This window comes from Triturus cristatus, chromosome 9, assembly GCF_964204655.1.
Source record: "Triturus cristatus chromosome 9, aTriCri1.1, whole genome shotgun sequence".
Classification (NCBI taxonomy): domain Eukaryota; kingdom Metazoa; phylum Chordata; class Amphibia; order Caudata; family Salamandridae; genus Triturus; species Triturus cristatus.
This window is the reverse complement of record NC_140592.1, coordinates 337,725,691-337,739,061: the sequence shown is the minus strand read 5'-3', so window position 1 is coordinate 337,739,061 and position 13,371 is coordinate 337,725,691. Positions and strand designations below refer to the sequence as shown.

The 13,371-nt window shown below is 47.0% G+C and overlaps 1 protein-coding gene across 1 annotated transcript in view; it reads right to left on the bottom strand.

Moving 5' to 3' along the window:
* The window catches only part of GNAT1 (G protein subunit alpha transducin 1), a 182,626-nt gene extending 169,807 nt beyond the window's left edge, over nucleotides 1-12,819 (bottom strand). The window contains exon 1 of the mRNA XM_085625083.1: nucleotides 12,488-12,819. Within this exon, the coding sequence (XP_085481209.1) occupies nucleotides 12,488-12,593 (106 nt within the window). The 5' untranslated portion in view covers nucleotides 12,594-12,819. The remainder of the gene's footprint in view (nucleotides 1-12,487) is intronic.
* Between the last annotated feature and the right edge of the window lie 552 nt (nucleotides 12,820-13,371).

Sequence of the window (13,371 nt, the reverse complement as noted above, 5' to 3'; positions counted from 1 at the left end):
CCAACACTGGCTTTTCTAAGTTACCTCTAGGTTCCAGTCCACCCCAGGGCTGGTCGACTTTCATTTCGAAAGAGAAATTTGTTAAAGTTTAAAGGAAGAATTTGAAGGATTTCTTAGAATGGAGATGACACTCTGTAAGCTTGTGCTTTAATGAAATATGATTCTGGGTGGAGGGGAATTGCACCCAGAACTGGAAAAGCCCTGGACACGAGCTTGTTAAAGGCAATATTCTCCTGCTACGTGTGCTGCAGATTGCAGCACACAGAAAAAGCAAATAATGAAGGGAAAATAAGTATTTCTCCTTGTTGCACCACGCTAATGCTTACTTTTCAATGGCATTCGTTTTTGGCGCAGCCTCCGATCCTTGTAAATCTGGGGCAGCATCAAAAAGTAATGGGTGTTGTGGTGGAACGCCCACAGCAACACCTATTACACAAAGTGATTCATGAAAGGGGGCCGTATTTACAAGGTCATAAAAAGCCCCGCAGGGTGGCTTTGCGTGGCTTTGTAAATATGGGCCAGCACACAGTGCCACCAGAGCGTCAAAAAAAGTGATACTCAGGTGGTGCTAGGGGCCTGTAAGTATGCCCCAGAGTGCTGCAGAAATGGGATCAGAGCACATGCATCACTGGTAAGGAATGGGCCATTCTGAAGCTGCCTTTCTAACCCTGTGATAGTCCCTTTACAGGCAAGCAACAACAACGGAACAAGAAACAATGGGACAACAACAATGGGTAAAGCAATAGCGGGGAAACAACAATGGGGAAAGCAACAATATTGAAACAATAACAATGCGAAGCATTGTGGAGGAGATGGCCAACAAACACATGCACTCTTATGGAGTGCCACAACTAAAATAAAATAAAAGTACCCCCGAATGTGAGTGTGCAGTGGAAGGATACTGGTCACTGAAAGGTAGGAGTACCTGGGCTATGCTCCAAAGGAGGGACACACATACGAAGAGGAAGTTAAGCCAGAACGCGATGAACAATGAGAAGCAAGGAAATGAAAGTGGCAATGAAGACAACCAATGATAAGCAATGGATGAGCACTAAACCCCATGACCGCTAACAAAATGACTTGCAAGCAACAGTGCATGCTCTGTCTCAGGCAAGACCTAAAAAGGGGTAACATTGATGCAGAGATGTTGTCAATTTAAAAGCTTCACAGTTGTTTGAACAACTTTATACTGTTTGCGCGATCAAACATGGTGGTGGGCACAACATCATCCAGCGGTGGATCTGCCACTGTCTGTGCTCTGCTCCTCAAGGAGTTTACACTGTTTCAATGGTCATGGAGAATGTTTTTCTATTAAAATTACTGACATAATTGTGCAAGAACTATTGGTTTTGGAACCTTGCTGAATTCAAGGAGATCTCTTTCATAGCATAATGTTGGTGGAATGGTCCACCAGAGGACTTCCTCACCTGTACATTTGAAAGAAGAACATAGCATTTTATAAATTGCCTTAAGGCACTGTGAATTTGCTGGCTACTAATGAATGACTCATTAAGAAGGGGGTCCAGGAGGACTTGTTCCACTAGGACTAATGCAGAAAGCAGAGAGCTTACACTTCAGCCCTTTCCTCTATAGAGGCAAAGAAATTGATACTGCTGATGATGCTATGCTCAGAACTTGCTAAAATTCTACACAAAGGTTACACTAGGCTATCAGAGGGTACATTAGTAAATGTAAAATATAACTACCTGAGTGTATTTAACCTCTTGAGTGCCCATGACGAGATGGTCTCGTCATGGGCCACGGTTGCGCTGTGCCCATGACGAGACTATCTCGTCATGAACCCCGCCCGCTAATGAAAGGGCCGGCACAGGGCGGGGAAAGGGCGGGGCACTCAAGGGGTTAAGTAAATGTAAAACATATGTATCATGTTTTTATATTATAATTAACCCTATGTGTCACCCTTTTTTGAATCACTATCAATTTAGTAAGATAATAGAACTTAAAGCTTGTTTCACAGGAACCACATCATCTATTCAAGGCATTCAAAATCATGTCTTGTGAAGCCGCAGTTAGACACTTAACCAACAAACTAACCTCCTTTTTAATTCCCAGGCTTATTTAGGCCTTGCCTCTGCATCCCTTTAATAAGAACCATTGTTGGTTTAAATTATGTTGGGCACTGCTGCAAAGTCAATGCTCTGCAACCACAAGAGCTAAAGGCAAGTATCTCTTGCACTCAGTCTATGGAAAGATAGTAGGGAGAAACCTTTACAATGGGTCATACTCCTGGACTAAGTTTGTCCACAGAAAAGAGAAAGTTGTGACAGTGTAAGGAACCATGGTAGTTTAATGTTCTTGGGATAATAATACTTGACTTTTCTACTTGAAAGTCAAGATTTCGTCTCTTTGTCTCATAGAAGAGGTGCTTATTTTTAACCTGAGGTAATTCAAAGCCATGGTGGCTTCTAGTACGTCTTGAGAGAGAAGGAAGGAGATGAATACATGTTCATCAATCCAAGGTCTTCCACTATGTCGAGTCTTCAACGAAGATGCCACACATCACAAAGTCTGCCTTTGGAGGGGCATCTTGCAAAGTTCAGAGTTACTCGGTGGGTCACAGTACAGTCATTGTACCTAAGCCCTGTGTACTGCTAATAGATGGTGGAGGGTATAATCCATTCACAATTTATTTGTTGACAGTAAATGGCTTGTCTCAGCCCCACCATCTCATTAGAAATCACACCCTTTTCTGGAAAAAGATGGCACAATAGGTCAGTAATGTCAGCAAACATGCCAATACCGTAATTGGCATACCCATCTATAATGTACCCCCAACGGAAGACGAGCATTGACTGGGTACTGGTTATTCTTTCTTTCTCTCTATTTCTTCTTTCCTCTCATAACTGTTCGGTGGGTCAGTACTACCATCTTACACCCACTCACAGTTGGAAGGTGCTTGTAAGATTCTACAAGTCTAACTTTTTCTTTTTTTTGCTTTTGATTATAGAGTGACCAGATTTTGAAAACCAAACACTGGGACATTCCATACACGTAGAAGAAGGACTACTATTTTATGTCAACTGAGAGGAACAGAATGGCTTAAATGACAGCGCTGACCAGTCGCAGCTTGTTAGATCTGGGGGTCTGTAGTTGGCAGAGGTAGGTACCACTGTCCAAATAGGGACCCTTGCTTCTAGTCAGGGTAAGGGGGATACACTCTTTAGATAACCCCTGATCACCACCTTGGTAGCTTGGCACGAGCAGACAGGCTTATCAAAGGCAATGTGTAAAGTATTTGTACCAACACTCACAGTAACACAGTGAAAACACCACAAATGGACTCCACACCATTTTAGAAAAATAAAAGTATTTAATCTAAACTTAACAAGACCAAAACGACAATAATCCAACATACACAGTCCAAGAATATGATTTGTAAAGAGTTCTAGGGTTTGCATCAAAATAATTCACAGTTGCATCACATTTAGCCCAAAGTAACTGTAGATGCGACAAAAGTTCCAAATGGAAGCTGCAGCGTTGAAAAACAAGCGATGCGTCACTCCTGAGACTCTGGGGAGGTGATGCGACAGCCCCGCTGCACGCAGCGGGCGTGTTGTGACGAATCCGGTCTGTATGGGGAGGGATGCGATACCTTGTATGGATTCCGGTGCGCAGGTTCGTTAGGAAGCGTCTTGCGCAGGCACAATGAGACGATCTTCGGGCGGCGACGATCTCAGGTGCGGCGGCGATGCGTGGCGCAGCATCGATCTTCTCCTCTCGCGGTCCCTCAACGCGATGGCGCTGCGACGATGTTCGCAGCGCCGTGATGCGGTCCGCAAGCAAGCTATGCGATGATCTCACTCACTGACGACAGGCTCTGCGACGATACTCACAGCGACAGGAATCTTCCCGCACCGGGGCGATGCGCTCCGCAAGCGAACGATGCGTCGGCTCTTGCAGCGGCAACATGCGCTGCAACGATCTTCGAGGCGACGGGAATTTTCTCGCACTGTCGACGATGAACTCCGCAAGCGAGCGATGCGTGAAACTTGCAGATCTTCTTCTTTTCTTCTTGTCCAGCTCCCCAAACAGCAGGCACAACTTCCAGAGGCCCCACAATTGAATCAATCGCTCTAGGAAGGGCAGACCTCACTCAGCAGAGTTCAGGGGGGGAAGCTGGGGGTGAAGTCCTTTTGTTCCTGGGACTTCTTAATAGGAGGCCAGCTCTCCTCAGGCCCTTGAAGATCTCTTCAAGCAAGGGAACACAGCAACAGCAAAGTCCTTCCCCTCTCCTTGGCAGCAAAGCAACTGCAGGTCAGCCCACAAACACACAGCAGGGCAGTCCCTCCTCTTCAGTCTTCCAGCTTTCTCCTCAGCAGAGGTTCCTTCTTGATTCCAGGAAGATCTAAAATTCACGGGTTTGGGGTCCTGTACTTATACCCCAAAAAGTCTTTGTTCCCTTTGTGCAGGAGGGCTCTGAGCCCAGCAAAAACCAGTTCTGGGTGGATTCTGTCAGTGGACACCTTCTTCCTTTGAGAGAGGGAGGCAGGGTCGTCAGCTGCTCAGCAGGAGGTGGAGCCAGCATTGTGGAAGGCAGGCGCAGCCCTATTCAAGTCCCAGGTGCAACTCCTCCCACTACTCCAAATGCAGATAGCTCCATTCAGCTCTGGGCTGACTCACCCTGCCTCCTGGAATTTCCCAGTCCTGTCACTCAAACTCCAGACAGCCAATTCACAAATAGGCAGAAGCAGAAAGGTTAGACAAGAAAACAGCCACTTTCTAAAATGTGCTGTTTTCAAAAACAGGATTTAAAAACCATCCTTCCTAAAAGATGTGTTATTAAATTCTGAGTTCAGGGATGCCAGACTTTTATTTTCTATCTTGCTCCTATGGGAAGATATGCAGGTAACCACTATACACAGCATTCCCCATTATAGCCTATGTGCAAGATAGCCTTTCAATAGTGAAAAACGAAAATGGCTGTAATTCACTACCAGAGCATGTCACCCACACTAGTACATGCTCTACCTTTCACATACACTGCACCCTGCCCAGGGGGGTACCTAGGGCCTTCCATAGGGGTGTCCAATGTGTATAGAAAGAGAAGGGTTGGGCCTGGCCAGTGTGGACACTGGTCAGGGCAGCATGGCAGTTAGCAACTGCACACAGGCACCGCGATGGCAGGCCTGAGACACCATTTTAGGGCTACTCATGTGGGTGGCACAATCAGTGCTGCAGGGCCACTAGTAGCATTTGAATCACCAGCCCTGGCATACTTGGTGCACTTTACTAGGGACTTCCTACTAACACAAATATGCCAATCATGGATAACCAATTACAATATCAATTTACCTAGGGCGCACTTGCACTTTGACACTGATCAGCAGTGGCAAAGTGCCCAAAGCATCTAAACCAGCAAAAACGAAATTCAGCACAGCGTCAAAAATACAGGAGGTAGAGGCAAAAAGTCTGGGGAAACCACGCCAAAGATGCCAGGTCTAACACAGCTCATGCAGGTAAGCGTCATGGTGGCTGGGGGGTGGAGTCAACAGACAACAGAATAGGATTTATTTTCCCTATTCCGTCGTCTCTCGTCTCCCCCCCGCGCCACGCCCAACCCACCGCTTACTGGCAGAAGCCGCAACTGGTGCTGACCAACACAGAAAAACACACAAGATGATGGACGGAATGTTGCACATTGGCAAAACATTCACCCCGAGTCACAGATCTGGGTTTAATCCATCGTTATTTTGCTCAATACGCCACCCCAGTTCAGACATGGCCATATGCAAATCAGTCTTGACCCTGTGCCTCATGGGAACAGTCCAGCCCAAACTGCCAAGCCATGTCTTTCCTGGACCGGAATCAAGCATCCTAGGTCCGGTTTCGGGGTTTCACCCCTCTTCAGCCAGGATAGGTTGACTCCAGTGGCATAGTGAGCACAGGACCCACGTCTGGGCATACCCTTTCCACATAGGGCGAACAGCAAAACACACAAGATGATGGACGGAATGTTGCATATTGGCAAAACATTCACCCCCAGTCACAGATCTGGGTTTAATCCATCGTTATTTTGCTCACCACGCCACCCCAGTTCAGACATGGCCATATGCAAATCAGTCTTGACCCTGTGCCTCATGGGAACAGTTCAGCCCGAACTGCCAAGCCATGTCTTTCCTGGACCGGAATCAAGCATCCTAGGACCGGTTTCAGGGTTACACCCCTCTTCAGCCAGGATAGCTTGACTCCAGTGGCATAGTGAGCACAGGACCCATGTCTGGGCATACCCTTCCCACATAGGGTGAACAGCAAAACACACAAGATGATGGACGGAATGTTGCACAATGGCAAAACATTTACCCCCAGTCACTGATCTGGGTTTAATCCATCGTTATTTTGCTCACCACGCCACCCCAGTTCAGACATGGCCATATGCAAATCAGTCTTGACTCTGTGCCTCATGGGAACAGTCCAGCCTGAACTGCAAAGCCATGTCTTCCCTGGACCGGAATCAAGCATCCTAGGACCGGTTTCGGGGTTTCACCCCTCTTCAGCCAGGATAGCTTGACTCCAGTGGCGTAGTGAGCACGGGACCCACGTCTGGGCATACCCTTCCCACATAGGGCGAACAGCAAAACACACAAGATGATGGACGGAATGTTGCACATTGGCAAAACATTCACCCCCAGTCACAGATCTGGGTTTAATCCATCGTTATTTTGCTCACCACGCCACCCCAGTTCAGACATGGCCATATGCAAATCAGTCTTGACCCTGTGCCTCATGGGAACAGTCCAGCCCGAACTGCCAAGCCATGTCTTCCCTGGACCGGAATCAAGCATCCTAGGAAGCATCCTAGGACTGGTTTCGGGGTTTCACCCCTCTTCAGCCAGGATAGCTTGACTCTAGTAGCGTAGTGAGCACCGGACCCACGTCTGGGCATACCCTTCCCACATAGGGCAAACAGTAAAACACACAAGATTATGGACGGAATGTTGCACATTGGCAAGACATTCACCCCCAGTCACAGATCTGGGTTTAATCCATCGTTATTTTGCTCACCACGCCACCCCAGTTCGACATGGCCATATGCAAATCAGTCTTGACCCTGTGCCTCATGGGAACAGTCCAGCCCGAATTGCCAAGCCATGTCTTCCCTGGACCGGAACCAAGCATCCTAGGACCTGTCGGGGTTTCACCCCTCTTCAGCCAGGATAGCTTGACTCCAGTAGCGTAGTGACCACGGGACCCACGTCTGGGCATACCCTTCCCACATAGGGCAAACAGCAAAACACACAAGATTATGGACGGAATGTTGCACATTGGCAAAACATTCACCCCCAGTCACAGATCTGGGTTTAATCCATCGTTATTTTGCTCACCACGCCACCCCAGTTCAGACATGGCCATATGCAAATCAGTCTTGACCCTGTGCCTCATGGGAACAGTCCAGCCCGAACTGCCAAGCCATGTCTTCCCTGGACCGGAATCAAGCATCCTAGGACTGGTTTCGGGGTTTCACCCCTCTTCAGCCAGGATAGCTTGACTCCAGTAGCGTAGTGAGCACAGGACCCACGTCTGGGCATACCCTTCCCACATAGGGCAAACAGCAAAACACACAAGATTATGGACGGAATGTTGCACATTGGCAAAACATTCACCCCCAGTCACAGATCTGGGTTTAATCCATCATTATTTTGCTCACCACGCCACCCCAGTTCAGACATGGCCATATGCAAATCAGTCTTGACCCTGTGCCTCATGGGAACAGTCCAGCCCGAACTGCCAAGCCATGTCTTCCCTGGACCGGAACCAAGCATCCTAGGACCGGTTTCGGGGTTTCACCCCTCTTCAGCCAGGATAGCTTGACTCCAGTAGCGTAGTGACCACGGGACCCACGTCTGGGCATACCCTTCCCACATAGGGCAAACAGCAAAACACACAAGATTATGGACGGAATGTTGCACATTTGCAAAACATTCACCCCCAGTCACAGATCTGGGTTTAATCCATCGTTATTTTGCTCACCACGCCACCCCAGTTCAGACATGGCCATATGCAAATCAGTCTTGACCCTGTGCCTCATGGGAACAGTCCAGCCCGAACTGCCAAGCCATGTCTTCCCTGGACCGGAATCAAGCATCCTAGGACCGGTTTCGGGGTTTCAACCCTCTTCAGCCAGGATAGCTTGACTCTAGTGGCGTAGTAAGCATGGGACCCACGTCTGGGCATACCTTTCCCACATAGGGCGAACAGCAAAACACACAAGATGATGGACGGAATGTTGCACATTGGCAAAACATTCACCCCCCAGTCACAGATCTGGGTTAATCCATCGCTATTTTGCTCACCACGCCACCCCAGTTCAGACATGGCCATATGCAATTCAGTCTTGACCCTGTGCCTCATGGAAACAGTCCAGCCCGAACTGCCAAGCCATGTCTTCCCTGGACCGTAATCAAGCATCCTAGGACCGGTTTCGGGGTTTCACCCCTCTTCAGCCAGAATAGCTTGACTCCAGTGGCGTAGTGAGCACGGGACCCACGTCTGGGCATACCCTTCCCACATAGGGCGAACAGCAAAACACACAAGATGATGGACGGAATGTTGCACATTGGCATAACAGTCACTCCGAAACCGGTCCTAGGATGCTTGTTTTCAGTCCAAGGAGGACCTGGCTTGGCAGTTCGGGCTGGACTGTTCCCATGAGACACAGGGTCAAGACTGATTTGCATATGGCTGGGTTCAAACTGGAATGGCATGGTGAGCAAAAAAACGATGGATTTAGGCCCAGATCACTGTACTGGGGTGAATGTATGACATTGTTCTGCATTCTGTCCAGCAACTGTTGTTTTTGCATTTGTCACCCCGAGTGGGACGGGTATGCTCAGACGTGAGTCCCGTGCTCTCCATGCCACTGGAATCAAGCTATCCTTGCTGAAGAGGGATGAAACCCCGAAACCGGTCCTAGGATGCTTGTTTTCAGTCCAGGGAGGACCTGGCTTGGCAGTTTGGGCAGGACTGTTCCCATGAGGCACAGGGTCAAGACTGATTTGCATATGGCTGAGTTCAAACTGGAATGGCATGGTGAGCAAAAAAACAATGGATTTAGGCCCAGATCTCTGTACTGGGGTGAATGTATGACATTGCTCTGCATTCTGTCCATCAACTGTTGTTTTTGCATTTGACCAACACAGAAAGCACACACAGTGAGGTACTGAGGGACATTAAAAGAATCTTTAACACAGTGTTGTAGGTGTTAAGTAAATGTCTTTGCACCAAGGGCTAGTAATAAATAGTTCACTGGAACACAAGACATTATGTCGACTCTCCCGGATAACCGAGATTTTCTAAATTTAGTGAAATTACCTGGGACAGATACAGAAAAACCAAAACTCTCCTAGAAAATCTGGGATTTCTGGTCACCATATTTGATCATTATTATTTTGTGCATATTCAAGAAATTAAATTGAAAACCTCAAAACAATACATAATGCCAAAACAAGTATACTTCAAATACACAAATTATGAAATATTTTATTTAATTCACAAACGGAAACATATGCAAAAATCTAATTTTTATTTGGAAGATTTGCGCTTTTCAAAATATATTTTTATTTCTAGAAGACAGAGCAATATGCTGGAATCCTGCATATCATCTTGTCTTTCCTGCTTCAAATGGATGCTCTCTTTTTTATCAGCATTTTCCAGTGCTTCAACTGGGGCCACCAATCGTCCATACTAGATTCCTTTTGCTGTACTTGTGCTGCTCCCACAAATCAGATTAAGGATATCAACTTATTTTTTGTCCTGCAATTTCAAATTCCTTCACATAGACCCTCTTAAAATTTAAAATATTACTTTTTTGTGTATATATACTTCCTAATCTAATAATTTAATTTAATTTTCTAAACAGTATTAGACCCTCTGAGTAGGTGTTGCTGACTCCCAGTGATCCACCTCAGGCTATCCGCGTTGCTGACCCAATTCGTGAAGGACCTCAAGCACTGGCTCTTTGAATGATCCTCCACCTAGTCCGACCAGCAGCCTCCTCCCCCAGCGCCTTGAGAGCCTCACGGGTGAGTAGCCGTGCTTCACAAACCCCTGACTGAGTGATCCGCTAACCAGTGGTTAAGACTGACTGTCTTAGAAAACAAGTGTTCCGTATCCACAGAGTCTAAATACCTACGTGACTTGTCAGTGGGCAATCTATATCTCATTGGAGGATACATGGCTCTACTACCTCAGCACTGTGCTGTCCATGCAGGGATGTAAGAATATTTAATGATCTACGTCTGAGACACATATATGGGTTAATAAAGTCAGAATATCCGCCTTGGGCCTTATTATGAATACGGTGGAATTTCCCTGTTTGCACCATGGTGCACCTTTCAAAAGGTGCTCTGATTGCAAACAGACACTACTCGCAAATTCAAGTGAAATATGGAGCAGCTGCTTTTAAATCACTCTGTGCTTCACAGTGCAGGCTGCACTTTGAAGAGGGGAGAGAGATACCCTTGCAGGCCGGTGCAGTGACTGACTACACCCGCCTGTAGGGGGTTGTCTGGGAGTCCATAGGACCCCCTTTCTCCCTTACAGAAGAGTACCTTTAGGAGGTCCACTGAAAGTGTGCCACCTCTTTGTGGCGAACTTTCAGCGCGCCTTCTAAAGGCATGTTTGCTTCGGCCCCCGCTTCCATATTACACTGCGGGTGCAGAGGAAAAGTGATTGCCTCATTTGCATGGGACCACGCGACCCCTTCTGTAATACCATTATACCCCGGGAGCGCACGAAGTGGGTGCACACGCCAGTTGAATCCTCAGGGCACAATGCATAATATGTTCCCTGATCTCTTAGTTATTCATTTCTCTTCATCTGTGTTCATCTAATGGAACAGGTCTCTGATCTGAGCTCCCAGAAAGACAGTTTAATCATCTATGTTTAACTTAAAAGCACAAGTTTGGGGGGAGAGCCAAGATGGCAGACGGGTAGGGAGGGGAGTTGGAGATTATTTAAATGTGTTGCATTATGTTTTCATCAACCTTCTCCTAAGAACTGCGACAACTGTTGTTATTGGCTCACTATTCTTGTATTGCCATGCGACAATAAAAACAAAAAATGTTAACTATAAAAATGCAGGTTTGTGCATTCTGAACCCCTTTGTGACACTCAGGGATGCCCCACAGTGCTAAATTGTTGCCAGTGTCATTTGGCTGGCACCAGCACTCATTTTTACGACACAGAACTATTTTTATAGTCAACAAACTTTGACCCAGAGCAAGAGAGAGAAAGAAAAAAGGGAGAAAGAAGGTAGAGAAACAGAGGAACACATTAACAGCCGAGGAAAAACAGGGAAGAAAAAGAACTGGTAATAGAAAAAGGCTTGAGGTGGAATCAACACTATGCAACTTTGGTATTTGCCAAGCTCGAAATTCGGCAGCATCGACAGTGGGCTTCTAAGAAAAACTTTGGGTGCCTGCACTTTTTAAATATTTTTACAAATTAAGCTCTGGATACATGTCAGCTTTATTATGAGCAGCATTAAATACAGCTTTACTGCTCAGTGCACTCTCATCACAGCAGCTTCCAGAGCTCTCAGACAAACAGGCAACATTTCAACCTATGGGTCTCAACTGAAGGCATTGGCTGTATAACCTGAACACTCAGCTCTCGAATTATCTCCTGCATTGTAGGACGCCCTGATATACATTCTTTCACCTCTGTCCAAGCTGAGGGCACACATTTGCACTGCCCATGCTCCCAACACAACTCACATGAAGACAAGCATCCGCGTTCCTCTCATCTGTCTTTCAAATGAGGCTGCAAAAGTGTGTTTCACTTCTTCTGCTCACTACAGCCCTCAGGGAGTATGAGCTACACATGCTCGTGCTACAACTGTTCTATGCATTTCATATTGTAATTGCATTTATATAGCGCCTACTACCCCTGGCAAGGCGTCAAAGCACTTTTTTGGGCGAGTTGCACGCTACTGCGGAACCCAAAAAGGATTAGTGGTGAATTAGTACAGTAAGATATTAAATTAATTTGAGAGGTGGCTATGTTAGTCTGTTGTTATGGCTTGAGAAAGATAGTTGAGGGATAGAAGAGGGAATGGTTTGCATTTATATAGTGCTTGCTACCCCTAATGAGGTGCTGAAGCGCTTTTCGGCGAGTAGCACGCTACTTAGGAACGCAAAAAGGATTAGTGAGGAGTTAGGCTAGGAGAAATATGAAATTAATTTGAGTGGTGGACATGTTAGTCTGTTATTTGGATTGAAAAGGATACATAGCACCTCCAAGGTGTAGCAGATACTCTCAATCAGCTCAGTATTAGGGTTCCTGATGAGGTGCTCAAGTACATCAAAGCCAGACGCTGTCTATCATACACCTTTCTGCTGTTGCCGCAGAGGGTAGGTAGCAGGAGCGGGTGTCCTAAAGAAAGACCACCATTTGCCAGAGACCCAAAAGCCTACGCAAGCTTCCAAAGCATCACATTGGATTACTAATTTCAAAAGATGGCATTTACCCAGCAGGAGCAGCTTGACTGTGCGGGCATCCATCTCCGCGTCCTCCTTCAGCTTCTTCTCCAACTCCCTGGAGTGCTTCGCCTCGGCACTGGCACCGGCCCCCATCTTCTGGAGTCACAAGGACCACGGTTTCACAGGCAACAGCAAATGGCTGATTTTGTGGAAGAACCCCTTTTGTCAGGGCTTTTTCCAGTTTTTTCAGTTTTCCTAAGCCCTCTCCTTGCTTCAATGGCTTTTCAGATTTTTTTGGGGGGGGGTTCCAGGTGGGGAGCCCCAGCTCTCGCCGCCTCGCGCCACGTTCGTCCTTGCCTTTCACTGGCTCAGGATGCAGAAGGAATGATCGGATAGATCCCCCCCTCCCCCGCCCCCAGCTCTGTCCCAAATCCCCGCTGCTCTACTTCTTAGAAGGATTGTGCGGTCCACGGTGGTCATCTGGTCTCCAAGGACCAATGGCAGCCAAGGACAGGTGCCTAGGTGGGCAGCAGGTGTGATGTGCAAGCCGTGGCTTTCCCTCAGAGTTGCTGCTCTCAGCTGAAAGCTAAGCCACTTTCTGGGATAAAGGTCTTTAAGTCTTTCCTTGCGCTGAGTCCAGAAGATTTGATTGTTGGGACCGTGTGACCCGTGCTATAAAATGGCAAGTCTATGACCAGCGCGAGCCACCTCCCATATCCGCCGCCTGTTCCATCTTTAGCAAAGAATTAACATACTATTTATTATGCCCCAAAATAAAGTTATCACAATTTTTTTAGGCTTGGCCTTTGAGCAAACTACACTTCCTTAAGAGCGAAATGCTCATTGCTCAGTACAGAGAAGAAGGTTTGTGTGTGATATTAGACATGACATCACCTGAAGTTTTGAACTTTTCAGTGCAAGAAATTAAGGG